The sequence below is a fragment of the Xiphophorus maculatus genome, chromosome 4, assembly GCF_002775205.1.
Source record: "Xiphophorus maculatus strain JP 163 A chromosome 4, X_maculatus-5.0-male, whole genome shotgun sequence".
NCBI classification, from domain to species: Eukaryota; Metazoa; Chordata; class Actinopteri; order Cyprinodontiformes; family Poeciliidae; genus Xiphophorus; species Xiphophorus maculatus.
The window spans coordinates 35,261,660-35,283,921 of NC_036446.1; the positions used below are offsets into that span (position 1 = coordinate 35,261,660).

Sequence of the window (22,262 nt, forward strand, 5' to 3'; positions counted from 1 at the left end):
CACACCACTGCATCGCGTAACAGAGTCTCTCTGATTGGTTGATGCTCAGTGTCCAGCATTACGCCACATAGACTTTGAATGTAACCCAGATGATCCTAAGACCCAAATTGGGTTTGGTCTGATATGCAGCATTAGTCGCTCTGCTCCCCAAAATTGGAATTCACAGCTCCTCGATCTACGAAACATCACCTCCTGTCATTGTTTAAATCTGGTCTGAAAACACACGTTATCTTATTTCTTCTTAGTTCTTTTTTTATTGCACTTCTATTCCAATTGTTCCTTTTGTTTTATATTGTTTTTTACTGTACAGCGACGTTGAGTGTCCTCATTGGCACTTTTAAATGAAATGAACAATAAACATAATATTATTATTAACAGAAAAAGTGGAGGGAAAAAGATGTGATAAAACACGCTCACCTCTCTCTGAGGTCATCTAGACAGCGCTGCAGGTGAACTTCTCCAGCAGTGACCAGAACATGCTCTCCTGTTTCCTGTATCAGAACTTCAACACATGGATCTGCCTGGTTCAACAAACGCATCCCAGAAACCAGCTTTGGCATCTCACCTACAGCATACATGTGGAAAACGTTCATTTTTATTGCCATTGCAGTCAATGCAGCCGGAGTTCATTTCTTCTGGTTTAATAATTTAACTCAGTTAAACCGTTGATGATTCCAAAGCTAAATCAGCCACTTAAAAAAGTAAGGCTTCATTCAGGCCTGGTGTTAAGCTTCCTGCAGGTTCAAGTTTAATGACATCAAATGAAGAACATCAAGGATTTTCAGTCAATGAAGTTAGTTTTTATCAGAGAGGGCACTTACAGTTTCTAGAGCAATTTTCAAGTGAGTATGACAAGCTGGATATCATAACCCTCCACCCCTAATCTCACTCCAATAGTTGTTAAGCAAAAGGACAACAACCGCACCACACCACAGGTGAAGTCAACAGGAAATGTGGAATGGGTGGAAACCAGCAGATATTGTCTCCTTAAAAGGTAAATGACGAACTAAATGTCTGGTGAAACCTACTTGGATGTTTTGGCTCTACAGCAACCCGTACAATGGGTGCAGCTTCAAAGTTGAGTGGGGTGAAGGGGGAACAAGCAAGGGACGCTGACAGGGTAGCTGTCTTTAAGACACAGTCCTCCAAACCTCCAATGCCTGAAAAAAGATGACAGAAGATGGGCAAATGCTGCAATAAACAGAAAGGTTAGGAAGAAAAAGCAGAAAAATCAAGTGTTTATTTTAAATTGGATGATAGCAGCCACACCCTAACCCTAACATTTTCAGCTGTCATTTCTGTCTAAAACCTTGAAGGAGCTACAGGAAGATACCAAACAAATACTCAGCCCCTGTGGGCAACAAGTCTTTTATAGAGAAAAGAGCTCAGCTTCTGGCGCTGCCTCAGGAGATGGAGAAGCATCTTCAGAATGGAACAGAAAACAAATCCATGAAGAATCAATAGGTGGTTGTATCCCAATAGAAAACATTTGTGAAAATTGCTCAGACTTTAAGGAAAATCTGTATTAGCAATAGATTTTACTTGAACTGCCAAACTGGCGACCTGTCCAGGGTGACCCCGCCTCTCGCCCGAAACGTTTGCTGGAGATAGGCACCAGCGACCCCTCCCGACCCCACTAGGGTGTTAGAAAATGGATGGATAGATGAATTGTACCACTTCTTACATTTTGTTAAAAATATGGAGAGCAAGACAGAGAGAATAAAAGCCCCCCCCTCACAAACTGTATCAACAGAAGAAGTTGGTGCTGAGATGGGATTCCTTTTTTTTTCTTGGTGCAACAAATGGTGTTTCTCGGGTGGAAATAGGAAAATCTAGCGCTGGTTTAGCACAAGAAGGCCCAAGTAAATGTGAAGAGGTCTGAAGTTTTTCCAAATATAGTGCAGTCCTGATAAAAAGGTACATAAATCTACCCATAACATTTCCAGCAGGGATTTCCTCCAACTCTTCCAGCTCTCGGCCCATAAGCAGGTAAAGGTTTTCCACGGTACAACAGGACAGATGAGGTACTTCCGGAATACAGTCAGATGTACTGGATCCTTCTGGCAGCTATAATGAAAAAATAAGAATATAACATGTTAGAAAAAATGGCACAGTGTTTGTTTTTTTGTCATGACTGAAAAGGAAAATCTGTTAATGAGCAGGAATAAAATCCAGGTAAAATCCAGCAGCATAGAAGGCATCTACCTCCATTTTGGCTTAGAAAAGGTTGAGAACATGGCTAATAATAATAATAATAATAATAATAAAGTATAATAATAATAATAATAAAGTATAATCAAGAAGAAGCGATGGGGTATAATTAAACACAAATGCACCTGAGTGAAATCAGCTTTTCTCATTTTGGATACCATCTCATGGTATTTGCATCATTTAGTTTCAGAACTAATCCGATGCTATTTGTGTCATTTTCAAGTAGTTGTATTTCCTTGTAGCTTATTTTCAGATTTGAAATGATCCTTGTTTCTTGGTCCCCATCCCTTGGTGCAAATGGAGACCAAAGTTGCAACATGTGTTACATTTTTAGCTGGTGTGGTTCACTTTCACACTGCACTGTATCAAACCTGTCCCCACCTCGCCTGTGGTGGGGAAGGAATTGTAATAGAAAAATTCATTTTTAACCTTATTTCCTCTTTGATGTAAATGCTGAACGCCTGACCTGGCAGTTGTCTTAAAAACCTGACGTGTGTGGAATGTAGTTAGTACCCCTGTTTTACCCTGCACTCATGAGTAACTGACAAAGAGGAATTAGAAGTTTCTCCTGAAATCCTTATTGGCTCTCTTTCTTGCCATAAAACCGTCCCCTCCAAAGAGGTGAGGGACAGTTCATGAGGAGGGGGTAAAGATTGTATCTGTGGTCCATTTGGCAATAGAGATAAGATCAGACTTTGGCTGGGGCTTTTTTCTGCTCTGGCTATATAACCATGTAATGAGTGTCGTTAAGGGCTCTTCTCCTGACTGCGTTCAGTGAGACGGGTCTTTGAACGCTTTTGCCTTCGAATAAAGACACTTAAAGACACAGATGAATCTTTCTCTTATTATTGAAACAGACTCTCATTCTTTGTTAAATGAAACTTCCATAACATAACCTTCACAAAATGTAAAGAAAAATGGACTAGCGTGAAAGTGGCAAACCAGAGTATGCCACTGTTGTTTTATCCGCATCACAGTTTGATTGTGCATTCACATTTCCCCAAGTGAACCGGGCTTTCTGGGCAAATTAACTAGAGTTTGAGTAAAGCAGACTAAACACGGCTGGTGTGAAAGCACACTACGTCGCCTTGGATGAAAATTTCTGTCAACTACAGAAAACTATCTTTACCGGCATTTCAGAAGTTCAGTATCAATTTACACTGAGGTATTACAAATGTCAACCTTACCACAGTGGTTCCAGCAAAAAGCTAAAACTAGGCGTAGAGCTGGTCCCAAACTGGCTGTTTTAAAACACCAGGAAGAGACAGTTTGGTTTTCCACACCCAGAGAGCCATCTGTAAGCAAATCTCCATTACATCTCTACTAAATGCTTGATCTTTGCTCTGTTGGCTCAAAATAGACTGCAGCATGTCTTTTTGCCCAAGTACACATGCCTTAGAACTACTTCCAAAACTGTTTTTAACCGGTTAAGCCCCTGAGTACATTTCTGAGAAGCATATATGAACAGCAGAGCATACTGAAGTGATGCATATCCTTTCAGATCACCTAACAACATTAAAATACATGACAGCTTATGAAGCTGCCAACAGCAGCAGTTCTGTACAGTTCTACACAGTTCTATGTGGGGTAAAGACCTGACAGCATGAAAAACCACACAACTCACATATCCCTTACATCAAATCGTTTTACCATATTTTTTTATTGCTCTACATACTTTAGACAAATAATGGAGATGTAAAACAGGGAGTGTAAAGTTTACCAGACTCAGGCCCTGAGCAGGATCATACTTTGGTCCCAGAACAAAAACCCTTTGACCTTTCTTGACTGTCCCACTGTAGATTCTTGCGAATGCTATGAAGACCTCCTTCTGCTCCTCTTCCTCCTCTGGTTTTAGAGGCAGACGTGTCATAGTAGCTGACAGAAAATAAAAAATCACACAATATATATATTATATATTTTATTCTAAAAATATTAATATTTTTGCTTAATAAAACATTAGACTGTTTGGACTGGATTGCACAATAAAACATGTCCAATTTATGATAGACTGGGAAAATATTTTCTTCAGGAAGACCAATGCTTCACATTAAGATGTGATTAATAACTTCCTGTTATGAATTACTAAAACTTTTAGTTAAAGAATATTTCTACTTTTATGTTCAATGCTTTTCTTTATTTTTCACTGATATTTACAACATATCGTATAATCTTAAACCTGAACAACCTATTATTTAGCTTCTGCCTGAGTTGCACAGTTGTTTTTAATTTCTGTTAAAAGTAAAAAAAATAAAATAAAATCAGTTCACTCATGTGCTTATCCCGGCCTTGTTTTCATTGGTTGTCAGCTAGTTATCAGCTCACATAACCCAACCATTTCTTCATCCTCTGTCACATAGACAGATATTTAGGCTGAATTGTCCTGAAGACTGACCACAACTATTGCAGACTAATTCAGATTTTTCCCGACTGGGAATCGGGCAAAAAATGGAGCAAAAAAAAAATCATGTTATGCCTCCCCAGTTATAACTGTGCCAACCGACCTTCTCCTGGAGCACTACATGACCGGGTGGCCCTCTCAAGGCTCTCTGCAGCCAGTTTCTCAGCATGCCTTTGTCTTGCCACTTCCCTACGCTGAGTAATCTCCTCCTGGTTTAAAGGCCTGAAAACAAATAGGTGAAGAGTAAATACAGGAGCCTAACAGCGAGTGATAAATCCAATATATTAGATATAAGAATGTCTCTTCACACTGCATTTCTAAAATAGTACTATGACTATCGAGTATACGGCTTCACAGTTAACTGAGTGTTAAATTATTTCATCTCATTCCTTGGAAATCTACACTGTAAATACACTAAAAAAGTATTTTAGCACAGGGGAGAATGGCCACTTAGAATGTTTCTACTCAGTAACAGGCATCTGTTCAGAGATGCCAAATGTTTAGACACACAACAAGCACCACTGATCTTTGAATATTTAGGGGTGGAGTCATGCTGATGACTCCACCCCTAAATATTGAGGTGGAGTGAGTACAGGTGGAGCACTCACATTAATTTCAATTCCAGTTTCATTTATTTAAATAGGGCAACAAATGTCAAAAAAGTCAATCCAATCATAAATATATTCCAGTTGATCCTAATTATTAAACAAAGCATCAAGTTCAGTTTATTATTTAGAGTAATTTCACAAGTTTTCTATCAAATGAAACCCAGCAGATTTTAATTAAAGTGACATGCTACTTGAGTGTTCAGAAACATGGGATTATTGTACCAATATGTCAAAAATCCGATAGAATACGGTAGCAAAATATAATAAAATAAAAAATATTTAGTATATAGTTAGAATTATTCAATGCCCTAACTAGTCAACATATATTAAAATATAATAAAACAGAACTTTTTCTTAAAAAAATAAAAATATGGAAAAATTCTATTAACTCAAATTCACATTTCAGATCTCAGATTGTAGTTTTCTTTATAAATTGCAACATTTTTATTGTCTTTGTTGCTGTGTTTGTTTTTTCATATTTTCTATTTAAAGAAAGATTTGGAACGATTGCTGGACTTGTTTGCTGCCATCTGCCACGTCACAGTTTTCTGGTCTGTGAATGATCTTGTGACAAGAATCCAGAGATTAAAGATAAAAACAAGTGGTTATTAGATTTTTATATTAAGGTAGAAAATATTCATTAAAAACAAATGTTTCTGTAGTCAAAATCAGATGAGGAGAATTTAACATAGATTGAATATCAGAAACATAAAATGATTCAGGCAACAAAAAAACTGACTAATTTTTTCACATTCCTAGAAAGTCACTTCATCCAGCATTGGTTTTCAATCACAAAAAAGAAACAGCTCAATTTCATTGTTAAATTGTGTTTTAAAACAGAAAATCAAACAACCACTTTTTTTAAATTTTTCATTTCTGGCTTCTTATGTCGGATGTGGCTTCTTATGTCGGATGTGTCACAAAGTCTGAATGTAATGCTAGAGTATGTAAACAATAACATCATGTACAAATGTAACCTAGACAGGAAGTGTATCTCAGCTGTATAAACTCAAAATCTCTTCCAGGTTTTTACAGATAACTGCTGTAAAATAAACAGAGGAAAAACTTGTCTTGCTCTGACTTCCTGCACTTTCAGCAAGTTTGTCAGCTTTTCTCTTCTTTTATTCTGAACTTTGCTCCAAGCCAGGGTTAGGGTTAGGGTTAGTACTCTGGTACTGTACCCTAGTGCACCTCCAGATAAAGAGAGTATGATGGGCTAAATTTAAATGTTGCATTTCAAAATACAAACGCATAAATCTCAAAGCAAATAAAACAACAACTTATACCCCACAACACCGTATTTAAACACAAGCTTGCATTTAAAACCCAAGCTTCAACTCCAAATTCTGCTGCAAATACAAAAACCCAAGAGTAAGTAAATACAACTGGCAGCTCAAGCACTTTGAATTGCCTTATTGCTGAAAATGTGCTGTCAGTGATTCTTGATTTTTTAATTATTTTTTAAATATTCCTCACGCTTATGTATACAAATATGACAAATAATGTTTTGGAAATGTAAAGATGCTAAGGTGCAGGCTCCCAGTTGCAACATTTTATTTGAAAATAAAATTTTTAATGGACCTGACCCAGAACTTTGTCATCACCATCTGACAAAAATAAATATAAAATTATTTTTTAATGATCCTATTAGTGATATTTTTACTCAGTTTTACAGACAAATACTTCTCAAGAAACAAAAGAAATAAAACAAAAAAACAACATAAAGTCCATCTGACAGAGTTGACAATGCATGACGGAGTTGACGCAGAACTGAAGATGGTGACAAACTAGTGAGTAAGATGAAATACTTGATACATGTGAAGCAATGTCATTTATGTAAAATACATTAAAATGATTTAACTGCACACAAGTGCGATTTGACAACACTATCATTGAAAGAGTCACACAGTCAGTTAGAAATTCTCATAGTGTTGACATCTGATAGAGTTGACAAAATGCCAAAATACCTCAATTTATATTTTGTTATTCTGAAGGAGGCCATATTGTAACTCATCAGGTCCATGAAATCTTTACAGTACACTAAAATTGAGCATTTAGTTCACGAAATTTCATCAAAGTTTTGTAAATTGTCATTTACTGTGTTGACACATTATGGTTGTGACGAGCAACTTAGGAATAAAACAGAAGAAAACCCTAAAGAATAACATAAGCTAACTAAGGAAGCTAAGGAAGAGAAAGGAAGAGGTCATGGGGTCCTCAGAAGTTCTGATGCCGCCCAATAACGCCTGATTTTTTTTACATTCTCTTTATGTCTGACGGTGTTGACAAAAACTTGGGACAAATTTCAATGTAGTTGGAAAATATATAAAAATAATTTTTAATTCAATTTATTGATACTTTAGAATTATTTATCTTAATATTTGTACTTTATTGTCATAATATATTATTTTAGTATTCCTTTAATTGTTTTAAACTATTACAATGTTTTGAGTTCTGCTCCTGGACAAGGGCTTCTACAGACACCATCCACCTACTACATAGGTTAAAATAAAAAATATTCAGCAAACACCATGAAAACATATATTGTTGTGCTCACATGGCCCCAGTTAGTTTAGTCAGATATTTGAAGACATATATATTTTGTGTATATTTTATTCAAATTTTGTGGTTTATCCATAGGACCTGTTTTGTCCCTCTTCTCAAGAATCACTGGCTATATAACTACAGTTTACCTTGCCTTAGCTCAGTGGTTCCCAAAGTGTGGGGCACACCCACTAGGGGCAGCACAGTCCCATTGCAGGGAGGGCACTGCAAGCGGTATGGATGAAAAAAAAAAAAAAGTTACACAAAAGTGTTTCACTGTAAAGATGGTTTGTAGTTTGTTTCGTTGCAATCTGAAGTGTGAAATAAACTTCAGAGGAGTTTGAAAACAAAATGTGTGTATAGGTTTATGTATGATTGAACGATGCGTGTGCCCAGTTGATTTTGTTTTTCTCTTTTGGGGGGATTTTATTGTAATCTATAGGGGGGGCCCAGAAAATCTTTGGGAACCACTAGCTTAGCTGACAGGCCAGACTAGGTAAGGTCAACATTAACCAGAGAAGCCGCCAAGAGGCCGGTGGTAACTCTGGAGGAGCTGCAGAGATCTGCTGCTCAGGAAGGAGATCAGCCAAACACAAGCTTTGTTCTAGACATTGTTCCATAAAAAACAAATATGTGTCAGCTAAGATTTTGATACATAAGGCTCAGGGTGAGCAAATCACAGAATGACTGAGAATAGTGAAAAAAAATAAACTAACAACAAAAAAACCCCCTCCTTACTTCTGAGTCTGATTCTGCTAGAAATTACTTTCAACTTGTCCTGCTCAGGACGCAGGACTGAACACTCAGACTCTGTTTGTTCCAGAATTTTATGGATTTGATTTCTATTTTACACCCTGACTCTACAATGACTGTCACACCCCTACCTAAGCTTCCTTTCAATCTATAAATGTATATTGTCGCGTCAATAAAACCTCACCCAACCAAATACCATATTAAATACTAACAGTTACACGTTTTTTTATGGGCAGAGCTGGATGACATACAGTACAGACCAAAAGTTTGGACACACAGTTGTGTCCAAACTTTTGGTCTGTACTGTACATCAACACTACCCAGGTTATTGATCACATTTACCTCTGTCTCTTCTGAGGCAAAGCTTTGGTGTCCACAGCAAACATTTTGGACACAAAAATGATGACTGGGGCATTTATCTCACTGGAACACTGGAGGAAAGCTGAAAAACAACCCAAATGGGAAAACATTACATCCAAAATCTCTACAGGCAGAAAGAAGGTCACTGTTAACATTGTTAAAGCTGCAGTTTATAGCTTTAACAATATGTAAATGTTTTTTTTACATATTTGTTGAAACTGTAACCATGCCGTGACAGTGTGGTATGAGATGAAAAATATGTGAAAAAATAATAAATAAATAATATTGTGTTATTACCCATACAGAACCGACCGAGTTTTGTCAGTGACAAAATCCGGCAGTGGAGTGTTGAATCCCAGTGGGACTCAACACTCCACTGTTGAGTGGAGTTCACTGTCTAACATGAAGACAGTGGACTCAGGTAGTCCACTGTCTTCATGTTAGTCTTTATGTTAGCCTGGTTACAATCTCCAGTAACAATAAAAACACCCTCTGGGTATATGGATTGTCTGTCAGTGATGGCATGGTGAAGAATACTCAGTGCTTGCTTAGTGTTAGTACTGGGTGGGATGTAGACAGCAAAAATGATAACGGTGGTGAATTCCTGGGATAGGTAGAAAGATCTGCATCTCACAATCATGAACTCAATGTCCACAGAGCAATGACTGGAGACCAGGGTGGCATTGTTACACCAATCAATCAATCAATCAATCAATCAAATTTTATTTGTATAGCACATTTCAGCAGCAAGACATTTCAAAGTGCTTTACATCATATCAAACACAGAATCACAATGCAATATAGAATCAATCATTAAGTCAAGTTCCATCAATAAATTTGTAATTGATTACATTTCAAATACAATTCTAAACAAGTGGGTTTTCAGATGAGATTTAAAAGAAGTCAGTGTTTCAGCTGTTTTACAGTTTTCTGGAAGTTTGTTCCAAATTTGTGGTGAATAGATGCTGAAAGCTGCTTCTCCTCGTTTTGTTCTGGTTCTGGGGATGCAGAGCAGACCAGAACCAGAAGACCTGAGAGGTCTGGAAGGTTGATACAACAACAGCAGATCTTTAATGTATTGTGGTGCTAAGCCGTTCAGTGATTTATAAACTAACAACAGTATTTTAAAGTATATTCTTTGAGCTACAGGGAGCCAGTGGAGGGACTTTAAAACTGGTGTTATGTGCTCTATCTTCCTGGTTTTAGTGAGAACACGAGCAGCAGCGTTCTGGATCAGCCATCAGCCGATCGCAGTTTTCTGGCCAATTGCTGATTATCAATCGTTAGGAACCCTGACCCGCCGATTCCGATTTTGCTCTATAACATTTTTGGTCTGAAATGTCACTGAAAATTGGTTTTGGCAACAGTGGGGTGACTATTGTTAACTGCAACCATGCAGACATGACCTGGTGGGCCAGTCTCAATTTGGCATCAGTCAGACCTCTCTCACAGCAGAGCAGAAGAGGACAGTGGCTGACTTTCAGACCTTTGCTGAGGTAGATAAGATTGGCTTCACATGCAAGTTTCGGCCAATCACAGATCTCCCAAAATAAAGAAAATCTGTGCTGATAAATCAACTGGCCGATAAATTCACCACTCCCCCAAAAGAGCTTGCTGCTTGATTTTGTGTTCTTAGACTTAGACTGACTTTATTGTCATTTTGCATGCACAGGTTGTATACAGAACGAAATTTCGTTGCATACGGCTCAGGACAATGTTTTGAGCTTCCAATGTTGTGAGGTTACTCCAGAATAAAATAAAATATAGTATAAAATATGAATATAAATCTAAATATAAAATATAAAGTGCAGGAATGACAGTAAAATATAAGTTATTTAGCTCTGTACATGTGCAAGGTATAAAGTGGAGACCAGTTTTTGAGTGCAGTCCAGTTAAGAGTTGAGCAGTCTGATGGCAAGTGGGAAAAAGCTGTTTCGGAACCTGGTGGACCTGCACCGGATGCTGCGGAACCTCTTTCCAGAGGGCAGCAGGGAGAACAGTCCATGGTGGGGGTGTGAGGGGTCACTGATGATGTTTCGGCCTCGGGACACGCAGCGCTGGGATGAAATGTCCTGAATGGAGGGAAGGGGGGCCCCGATGATCCTCTCTGCTGTCCGCACCACTCTCCTCACGTTCTTCCAGTCGGAGGCGCTGCAGCCTCCACACCACAGAGAGAGGCAGCTGGTCAGAATGCTCTCTATGGTGCTTCTGTAGAACCTCTTGAGGATGGGCGGGGGCAGGTGTGCTCTTCTCATCCTCCGCAGGAAATACAAACGTTTCTGTGCCCTCTTGACCAGAGACGTGGTGTTCACAGTCCAGGTGAGGTCGTTAGTGATGTGCACCCCCAGGAATTTGGTGCTGCTGACCACCTCCACAGCCGAGCTGTCGATGAGCAGTGGAGCGTGGCTGGGCCGGTTCTTCCTGAAGTCGACGATCATCTCCTTCGTCTTGTCAACGTTCAGGATCAGGCTGTTGTCTCTGCACCAGTCCACCAGCTGCTCCACCTCCTCTCTGTAGTCCAGGTCGTTGTCGTCTCTGATGAGGCCCACCACCGTTGTGTCGTCCGCGAACTTCACGATGTGGTTGGTGGCGAACCTGGTGACACAGTCGTGTGTCATCAGAGTGAACAGCAGAGGGCTCAGGACGCAGCCCTGAGGGGAGCCTGTGCTGAGGGTGATGACATCGGAGGTGTGTTGTCCGATCCGGACTGACTGAGGTCTGTCGGTGAGGAAGTCTAGCAGCCAGTTGCGCAGGGGGGTGCTGAAGCCCAGGTGTCCCAGTTTTTCTGCCAGATGCTGTGGGATGATTGTGTTGAACGCTGAGCTGAAGTCCAGGAACAACATCCGCACGAGTGTTCTTCTCCTCCAGGTGAGCCAGGCTCAGGTGTAGGGCGGAGGAGATAGCGTCCTCAGTGGAGCGGTTTCGGCGGTAGGCAAACTGGAATGGGTCGAATGTGGAGGGGAGTCTGGAGACGATGTGTTCTTTTACCAGCCTTTCAAAGCACTTCATCATGATGGGAGTCAGTGCCACAGGCCGGTAATCGTTGAAAGAGGTGACTTGAGGTTTCTTTGGCACTGGAATGATGGAGGCAGTTTTGAGACAGGCTGGCACTGTGGCTTGGTCCAGTGAGGTGTTAAAAATGTCTGTTAGGACACCAGCCAGCTGACCTGCGTATTCCCTGAACACCCGCCCAGGTATGTTGTCGGGGCCTGGGGCCTTCCGTGGGTTGACTCTTTTCAAAGTCTTCAACACATCGGCTGTGTCCAGGCAGAGTGCCTCCTCTTCCTGGTGGGGAACAGTTTTCTTTGCCGGAGTACTGTTCAGTGCCTCGAACCTCCCAAAGAAGTTATTGAGTCCATTTAGAAAGTCAGCATCAATTTCACCCACTGGGGGGGAGGATGGATTGTAGTCTGTGATCGCCTTTATGCCTTGCCACATACTTCTGGTGTTGCTGGTGTCGTGGAAGAACTCCTGTATTTTTCGACTGTGGGTTCGCTTTGCTAACCTGATAGCACGATTCAAGTTGGCTCTCGCTGTCCTCAGTGCCTCCTTGTCGCCAGACTTGAAGGCTGAGTTCCGTGCTTTTAGCATTTCACGCACCTCCTTAGTCATCCAGGGTTTTTGGTTGGCCCCGGTGATAATGTTCTTAGTGATGCTGACGTCCTCTGTGCACTTGTTGATGTAGGCTGACACAGTCATGGCATACTCATCGATGTTGATCTGGTCGTTGTAAGTGGCTGCTGCCTTGAACATCTCCCAGTCAGAGCACTCAAAACAGTCCTGAAGTGCCTCCATGGCCCCTCAGTCCACTTTCTCACCTGCTTCACTGTAGGTTTTGTTCTGATCAGCAGGGGCTTGTATGCAGGAATTAGCATAACAGATAGGTGGTCTGAAGAGCCAAGGTGGGGACTGGGGGCTGCTCTGAATGCTTCTTTGATGTTGGTGTAGGCCAAGTCTAGAGTATTCACTCCCCTGGTTGGAAAATCCACATATTGGTTGAAGTGAGGGAGAACAGTCTTCATGTTGGCCTGGTTAAAATCCCCAGCAATGATGAAAACGCCCTCTGTGTGTGAGGATTGCAAATCACTGATGGTCCGGTAGAGAACACTCATAGCCTCTTTAGTGTTAGCACTGGGGGGCACATACACAGCAGTGATGCTAACCACAGTAAACTCCCTGGGCAGGTAGAATGGTCTGCAGTTAACAGTCAGAAGCTCGATGTCCGGGGAGCAGTAACTGGCGACAGTCATGGCATTTTTACACCAGTTGTTATTGATGTAAATACACAGCCCCCCTCCTCGGGTTTTACCGCTGAGAGCGCTGCTCCTGTCTGCGCGGAATGTAGCGAGCCCCCCCAGACTAACAATGTTATCCGGTATGGTCGAGTTGAGCCATGTCTCCGTCAGAATGAGAGCGCAGCAGTTCCTCAGCTCTCTCTTTGAAGACAGTTCTAGTTGCAGATGGTCTATTTTGTTGTCCAGAAAGCGGACGTTGGAGAGGAAGATGGACGGAAGCGGCGATCTGTGGGGGTTAGCGTTTAGCTTAGCTGTTAGTCCACTTCGACAGCCGCGCTTCCGCTGCCGGTTGCACCGCCTTCGCTTTCTCCTCCTCCGGCTAGTGCTGCTAGGCGAGTCCGCTGCGCCGTGGGCCGCTGGGTCTTGCCTCCGTAGCACTCCGAGATCACGTAAACACTCCAGAGTAGTCGTATTTATGAGTCCGAAATCACTTGATGATCGTAATTCCAGCAGACGCTGGCGATCATATGCTAACTTACTGAGTGGATGCAAAGTTTGTAGCGTTTTAGGCGGCGTATTTTGCTCAAATACTGGCAAGTTGTCGAGAGCCCATGCAGCCGCAGCCATTTTGGGCGCCGCTAAGGCATCTTAGTAAAAATATTGTAGAGGTAGTAAAAGGTACTAAATTCAACTCTGGAATTTCTGTATAAACCCTGATTAACGTTCCATGCCTTTTTGCACCTCCCTTTCTGTGTGTGTTCAATACTTTTTCCATGTCATTTCACAATATTACACACATTTTGCTTTGGTTTCTTCCTATATATGGATTACTTAGGTTCATATATAGAATAGGGTTACCAACATTGGGTGAAAAGGTCTTGTCAATAGCACCTTTAGAAATATGTTTACTATGAAAAACTGCTGTGTTAAAAACTTAACACTGTTGGTGTGGAATCCAGATAGGTAAAGTTTCACTGCTGTCAGTTGCTATGGCAACGAGTCTACGTGTAGCATAGCTGACACAGAAAGCGAGAAAAAAGTGGTTTTGAGTTGTTCTTTAACGGTTTTTCTGCGTTATTTTATTGCGCATAGCGCTGAATTAACAACATCTACATCTCTAGGTTTCATTATGTTAACCGGATAGTTCTACCGTGGCAACGTGGCTACGGATGGCAAGTAAACAAATCAGCTTTTCTCATCAGCACATTTGTGAAATTTCTGCTTGTAAACAATAAGATAAGGTAATTTTTATTTATGTACCACGTTTTCAGCAACAAGGCAATACAGGAAGTGCTTTACAGGAATTAGAAGGAAATACAAACACAATAACATACTAAAGGAAAGAACAAAAGAAGAAAAAGCTAATAATGTTGATCCAAAGTAAATAAACTAGATACTCCTATTCAGGGTTGGTAGATAAGTATAAGTAAGTATCCTCTTGTCTAATTCCTTTTCTGGTTTGTATAGGAGTCTAAAAAGTAGTTGCTAAGGTAGTTTTTCTGGGCTCCAAGTTCTAATCCTTGTATGTTATCAGCTGATGAATGCTGTACGGGTAAAGGTTTTACTGCTTTTCCTAAAATTGCAGTAGAATTTTTATTTTTGCCCATGTTCTCTCTGCCATCTGTTTGTGTTGCAGCTGGTGATGTTATTTAACTTATGTTAGTAGCAGCGGTCTTCAGGCGCCAGAGAAGCACAGCTCTGAGGTTAATAGTGTCAGTAAGGTCTGCTGCCTGTCAGCGCTACCAATCGCGTTGCTGGTGATGATGCTTACTGTTGACTTGTGACGGTAGTACTTGTGCTTATAGCTGAGCTTGAAGTTGCATCTCTTCGTGTCGCATCAAAAAACGAAATGGGGATCTGCTCCCTTGCGCAGGAATCCGCAGCTAATGAATGGTAGATGCTCCGCTCAGGTTGATTTGATCACAGTCACAAGGTCATGTTTATATATTTTTCCTGCATATTTTACAAAGCGCTTCTCTGTCACCTGGTTATCGAGCCAAAGTCATGAAAACTTACATTTTCTCATGGTGAGGCGCAAAATGACTCGCTAGTCCCAACACGTTAAGCGCTTCCAACACTACGCATGCGCACAGCAGATCGGACAGCCGAACCAATCGAGTCTATCAACGTCAGATCAGGTCCTGGGAGTAGTTGGGGCCTGCCATGCAAAGCAATGGCAGGAACCTATTACTATTGTCGGAGAGAAGCGTCTCTTTAAGTATTATTCTTTATTTTTCTTCCGTCTCTTTAAGTATTATTCTTTATTTTTCTTCCGTAACCGTTAATGCGGCTCGTACCGCTGGGTGCACACCTACAAATGAGGTATCAAAACGTGCAGAAATTGGAGCTATTATTTTTGGTGGGATTTGGGCTTAACGTGGCGACATAATTCGCAAAAAACTACAAAAAAAACCCCATTATAAGTCAATGGGAAAAATCCTAGAAATACCCTATTTTTGAGGATTTGCTGTGTCGTCACAAATTCACCTAGAAATGCCATTCAAATTTCATTTTGTAGATACGTCTGTGATCTCTTCGAAAGTGAAGACGGCTCGTCGATACCAGTTACGGTTTGTCCACAATTTGCCTCTAAGCGACCCAAAGTTTCTCATTTTTCCTAAAGTTAGAGTGCGTCTCTGGCTGCTTAGAGTGAGAGATGAAGACAACTTTTTTAGCCCAAATCATTTTTGAAATCGCCATCACGCCCACAAATATCGCACGATTAGTATCAAAATCGGTCCTGACATTGATACGCCTGTCTGCTCCGGTAAAATGTTTTCGAAATTTATCTAGACCGTACGGTTTTCTGTCACGGTGCTTCAGAGCAAAGTCATGCGACAGGATTTTCTGAGGCTGTCTGAGGCTCTCTCCCATGTATTTGAATAGAATTTCAGATCTGGGCACAACATTTCTTTCTCTCATCACTGTAAATGCTCTGAGTGAGGTACAGATATGAATCTCGGGACTATCGCAGAAGACACATTGCCCTCTCATACGCTCGAAACGCTTTTCGAATATGTATTACGGTTCCCGAACAAGAAGGATTTGTTTCCAATGCTTTTTTTCAGTAAAACGTGTTTGCTCAAACACACAAAGTGTGTTTGAGAGCTCAGAGCTCACAGCTCACACCTGCTGAGACCATTATTTACCATAGCAACGGAACTCAAGAGGCTATTGGCTGCTGATTTGGACTACAAATACGCATCGCTGTAGTTCTATCTATCCTCAGTTGAAACAGATCAGGACTGAGAACTGGCCTTTAGAACTACCCGCTGCTATGGGCTGTATATAACTGATTTAACTCAGTAACTGTTACACATGGGATTAGTTTTAAACTTTAAAATTAAGCATACTGAAAATTTCAAAATAAAAGCCCTGAATATTTTTACATGACGTAATTGCTCTTTTTGGCTTTATTTGACTTTTTCATCCAAAGCACTGTTACACATGGGATTAGTTTGGAACTTTAAAATGGAGCATAATAATAATTTCAAAATAAAAGCCTTGAATATTTTTACATCATGTAATTGCTCTTTTTGGCTTTATTTGACTTTTTCATCCAAAGCACTGTTACACATGGTATTAGTTTGGCCCTTTGAAATGAAGCATACTGAAAATTTCAAAATAAAAGCCTTGAATATTTTTACATGACGTAATTGCTCTTTTTGGCTTTATTTGGCTTTTTCATCCAAAGCACTCTTACACGTGGTATTAGTTCAGAACTTTAAAATGAAGCATACTGAAAATTTCAAAATAAAAGCCTTGAATATTTTTACATGATGTAATTGCTCTTTTTGGCTTTATTTGACTTTTTCATCCAAAGCACTGTTACACATGGTATTAGTTCAGAACTTTATAATGAAGCATACTGAAAATTTCAAAATAAAAGCCTTGAATATTTTTACATGACGTAATGAAGCATACTGAAAATTTCAAAATAAAAGCATTGAATATTTTTACATCAGCTACTTGTGTTTTGAGCATTATATAACTATTTTAACCCAAGGACTATTACGCATGGGATTAGTTTGGCCCTTTGAAATGAAGTTTAACAAAACTTCCAAAATAAAAGCCTTGACAACATTTTAAATCGTACCGAATGGTGCACGTCCGCCTCGCTTAATGTTCTTGCGGTTCTCCGCGTGCCACTGATTACGTTGCGGCGTTCTTTGGCGTCGACGCCGATTTGTGGCGTGACGACGCCGGGCCCAAGCCCGACGGGCGCGCCTTGGCAGGCCCCGGCTAAATTTCTTCCGAAATTTTCTAGTTATAATTTTTAATACAGATTTTATAGGTAAATGAACTTAAAACAAAAAGTCAGCATCAATGTGAAATTCTAAATATATTGAAGGGGTCATGAAATTATTTTTTTTAACAATTTACTACCAAGTCAAATTCTATTTGTTACCCTTTACTACCTTTTGCTGGCCTTAATTTGAGCTAATTTAATTTACTACCTTTTATTACCTTTCACTACCACGCAGAAACCCTGGTCAATACAGCAGCTGAAATCTATAGGTCATCAGAAAATCATTCTGGCCTTTGACAGTGTACATGAATTTCAACTAGTTCAGTCAAAACTGATGATGTGTAAAGGACTTAGTTGTTATCAAGGTGTCACAAAAGGAACATCTCATGATGGGTTAAAGCAAAGAAGCTTTGCAAACATATTGTTGCAAAACAATCTGATAGCATTAGTTACAAAAGGATTTCTAAATGTTCGAGTTAGAAGTGGAAGGAACATAATACCCGGCCTAATTTTTGGATGACTACTTTTTTACTTTTCTTGAATGGTATTGCTTTAAGTAATGTTCCTATTAATCCCACCTCTTCTCATGTCTTTAAAAGCATTTTTTTCTCTATAAAAGCCAGGTTATCTGTAAATGCTGTTTTAATATGCTGTATTCATTCTAGAGACCACTTATTAATAAATGTAACCTTGCCATTTTTAATGTAAAAAAAAATAAATTCTTGTATTCTTTTTCTATTAAATTTTCACACACAAAAAATATCAGAAGGCCATTATAGTATGAGATGAATATAATGCAGAAGCTTCACTACTTTAAATTGTGTGTGTGTGGGGGGGGGGGGGGGGGGGGCGGGGGGGGGGTGTGCGTGCGTGGGTTCACCTGTCTTCAGTTCTTGCGTCCTTTCAGGCAGTGAATCAAATCGACGGGTTCCAACACTCATCAGCTTCTCCACTTTCTCTGCTGTCATCTCTAAAGGACTGGGAAGCTTCTCACACACCATTGCTGGAGTCTTTGTTAAAGCAAACTGAAATCAAAATGTTCAGCCAACTTTGGAAATGCTCCAATGAGGCAGACTAACATAAATAGGGAACAGTTGAGGTAGGATCAGAGATCAAAAGAGGAGGATACAGAGGACAGCCTTGGAAACTGGTAACCATTGGTTACAGATAGCAAAGAGGAGAACTTTTGGGTCAGAGTGACGCAGGTCCCTTGTCATCACCTTTATCCCAAGTGAGGTCATCACCTTTTCCACTTTCTGCTTGTCTCTGCTCACACAAACATAACAGACATTTTCACATGATACCATCCAGGAGCGTTGGAGGCAAAAAGGTTCAGCTGTCCTATTTGACTACTCTTCTATTTCAATAAAACAGGTAGATTAAAAATGGCAATCTGTCCCAAAGTATAGGAATAAAGCAATTTAGTGCTCCTCAAACCCTTGGGCTTTATCATCAACTTGTCTGTGGTTACCCGCAAATAACTTCATGGACCTAGTGTGTAAGTACCACAGCTTGGGGCAAACTGACTGAAAAGCCCTGCCCCCTTTAGTTCTCAGCAGTACACGTGGAACAACCAAGAGATTCAGAGTTTGGGGACGAAGGCTGCGAGCATCTCAGAATTTAGTTAAAAGCTGACAAAGACAATCAAGAGCCTGGCCATTTAAACCTCAATACGCAAGTACAAGAACTTTGAAGCCAGATGTATGACTCATTCAAAATATTTTTTCTCATCTTCTTTGCCTTAATGTTGACTAATAAGGTTGGAGGTTCGCTTTACCTGAATTACACTTCTGCAAAGGGGGGGAACGATCATGTCCACTGTGGACATGTCTCTGGCCTCATGCTTTCTAAAACAGACCTGACCTCATTGTATTTTCCTACAGTGAGGAAAATAAGTATTTGAACAGACTGTGACTTTGCAAATTTTCCCACTTAGAAATCATGGAGGGGTCTAAAATTTTCATTTTAGGTACATGGCCTCCCCTAAAAAAATCTGAAAATCACAATGTATAATTTTAAAAATAATTTATTTGTGTGTTACTGCTTCAAATAAGTATTTGAACACCTGTGAAAATCAATGTTAATATTTGGTATAGTAGTCTTTGTTTGCAATTACAGAGGTCGATTGTTTCCTGTAGTTTTTCACCAGGTTTGCACACACTGCAACAGGGATATTGGCTCATTCCTCCACACAGATATTTTCTAGATCAGCCAGGTTTCTGTCCTGTCGCTGAGAAACACGGAGTTTGAGCTCCTCCAAAGATTTTCTATAGGGTGTAGGTCTGGAGATGGACTAGGCCACTCCAGAACCTTGATAAGCTTCTTATGGAGCCACTCCTTGGGTATGCTGGCTGTGAGCTTCAGGTCATTGTCATGTTGGAAGATTCAGCCACGACCCATCTTCAATGCTCTAAATGAGGGAAAGAGGTTGTTCCCCAAAATCTTGCTATAAATGGCCCCGGTCATCCTCTCCTTTCTTAGGTTCATTGATATGTTTTTGTTTATCTTCTTCCATTTTCTAATAATTGCTCCAACAGTTGATCTTTTTTCACCAAGCTGTTTGGCAATTGCCCTCTAACCCTTTCCAGCCTTGTGAAGCTCTACAATTTAGTCTCTGGTGACTTTCAACAGCTCTTTGGTCTTACCCATGTTTAGTAGTTGGAGTCTTACTGATTGTGTGGGGTGGACAGGAGTCTTTATTCAGTTACAACCTCAAACCGGTGCTTCTAGTTAATAAGTGGAGTGGAGGTGAATCTTTTAGAGGAGGACTAACAGGTCTTTGAGGGCCAGAATTTTGCTGATTGGCAGGTGTTCAAATGCTTATTTGCAGCAGTAACACAAATAAATTATTAAAAAATCACACATTATGATTTCAGGATTTTTTTAGTTCATGTCTCTCACAGTGGGCATGCACCAAAGATGAGAATTTCTGACCCCTCCATGATTTTGAAGTGGGAGAACTTGAAAAGTCATAGGTTGTTCAAATACTTATTTTCCTAACTGTATTTCTTTGGGTAAAATTCCTATGGTGTCATTACTAACAGCTGGAATCTGACATTTAACTCACCTTCTAGTAATGACTGCATCATACAAACTCCAAATGTTATCCAGCACAAGTTGCACAAACAGCGGCTTCTTTCCTTTGGTCTGCAGAAAAACACGAGAGCAAGTCTGACTGGAGGATAGGTCTGACTGACTAGAGGAAAGATTGCAGAGCTTCACTGAGGATCTAGGACAACATTGACTTATCAATAGGACTTCCAGTTGGAATTTTCTAATGCTCATTATCCAGGTACGTTCTGACTCATTTTAAAACCATGTTGACAATAAAACGCATTAACAGTGTAACAAGAACATAAAAAACAATACTGAAGAATTTACATTACCTGAGCGCCTTTCATGATTCTCTGAATTTTTGTGTTGAGATAGAAGTCTCCCCACAAGGTTTTCAGCAGCACCTCAGTCCTGATCCCCATCTTCTGACTGTATATGTGGGCAAAATGCTGAATGCTGCAAAACACAAACAATAGACATCATCAAGATTACTGATATCTGATCAACATTTTACCTTATTTCATTAAGATAAAGAAAGAATAAAGTGAAACAATGTTTGACCATTAAACTAGAACAAGATTTTCATATAGAACATTCCAGCAGCACTTTGGATTTTTTACATTTCCTTAAACATGTCAAACATTAAGAGTTAGTCAGCACAACAGAGTCCTAATCTCGGATCCTGATCCGAGATTAGGATCTGCTGGAACTGTGGCCTGTTGGTCATCAAGACAGAGAAACTTTACATGTTTCCTTAAGTTTCATAAATACTCATCAAATGCAGAAAGTTATGTGACTGTAATTTTGCTAACAAGTTTTATCAATACATTGTATAACTGTCCTTGAGGACAATCATTAACTCAGTGGTTCCCAAAGTGTGGGGCGCGCCATTGCAGGAATTAAGAAAAAAAAAAAAAACCTCTCAGGGAGCTGTTCATGTTTTAACCCCATTTTGCACAGAGGCTTTTTTTAAATGTATTGATGATAGCAAAGTTGAATATTGTTACAAATAAAAAAAAGAAATATGTTTGAAATAGCACTGACAGCAAATAATACTCTTCTACAGTATAGAACTAAAAAAAACAGTTACACAAAAGCGTTTCACTGCAAAGATGATTTGTTATGTGTTTTGTTGCAACCTGAAGCGTGAAATAAACTTCAGAGGAGTTTGAAAACAAAATATGTGTATAGGTTTATGTCTGGTTGAATGCTGTGTGTGCCCAGTTGATTTTTTTGTCTTTTTTGGGGGGATTTTCATTGTAATCCATAGGGGGGCTCAGAAGAAAACGTTGGGAACGCATTAACTAGATGTTACCCAAATTGAAATTGATCAGGGTTTCCCCCAGTGTATTATAAGCTTGTTTGGCCACAAGGCTTTACTTGCCCCCCTTCCAATAACATGATTATTTAATTATATTTTAAAAATTTACTGTCAGCTTTAAAAAAAATGTAAGTAAAAAAAAATGGCTGGATTTCTGCCCTACCACCGGGCTGAGCCAGTTTTCTGGGTGAGACCCTGAATAAGTTTGACTCTCCTGCTTCATGTGATCTACAGATACTATATGCAAGGAGAACTCTGCCTCCCAGTTCTAGCTGTTAAGAAGTGTTGGATAAATCCATCCATCCATCCATTTTCTGTTCACCCTTGTCCCTAATGGGGTCGGGAGGGTTGCTGGTGCCCATCTCCAGCTACGTTCCAGGCGAGAGGCGGGGTTCACCCTGGACAGGTCGCCAGTCTGTCGCAGGGCAACACAGAGACATACAGGACAAACAACCATGCACACACACACTCACACCTAGGGAGAATTTAGAGAAACCAATTGACCTGACAGTCATGTTTTTGGACTGTG

At 40.1% G+C, this 22,262-nt stretch overlaps 1 protein-coding gene across 2 annotated transcripts in view; it reads right to left on the reverse strand.

Moving 5' to 3' along the window:
- The window catches only part of efl1 (elongation factor like GTPase 1), a 46,413-nt gene that overhangs the window by 14,981 nt on the left and 9,170 nt on the right, over positions 1 to 22,262 (reverse strand). For both annotated transcript variants that reach the window (XM_023332442.1, XM_023332443.1), the window contains exons 8-17: positions 20,745 to 20,868; positions 20,426 to 20,505; positions 18,488 to 18,624; positions 18,239 to 18,361; positions 8,857 to 8,956; positions 4,713 to 4,831; positions 3,932 to 4,086; positions 1,932 to 2,067; positions 1,029 to 1,160; positions 418 to 565 (exon numbers count right to left, since the gene is read on the reverse strand). In XM_023332442.1, the coding sequence (XP_023188210.1) occupies positions 418 to 565; positions 1,029 to 1,160; positions 1,932 to 2,067; positions 3,932 to 4,086; positions 4,713 to 4,831; positions 8,857 to 8,956; positions 18,239 to 18,361; positions 18,488 to 18,624; positions 20,426 to 20,505; positions 20,745 to 20,868 (1,254 nt within the window). The remainder of the gene's footprint in view (positions 1 to 417; positions 566 to 1,028; positions 1,161 to 1,931; positions 2,068 to 3,931; positions 4,087 to 4,712; positions 4,832 to 8,856; positions 8,957 to 18,238; positions 18,362 to 18,487; positions 18,625 to 20,425; positions 20,506 to 20,744; positions 20,869 to 22,262) is intronic.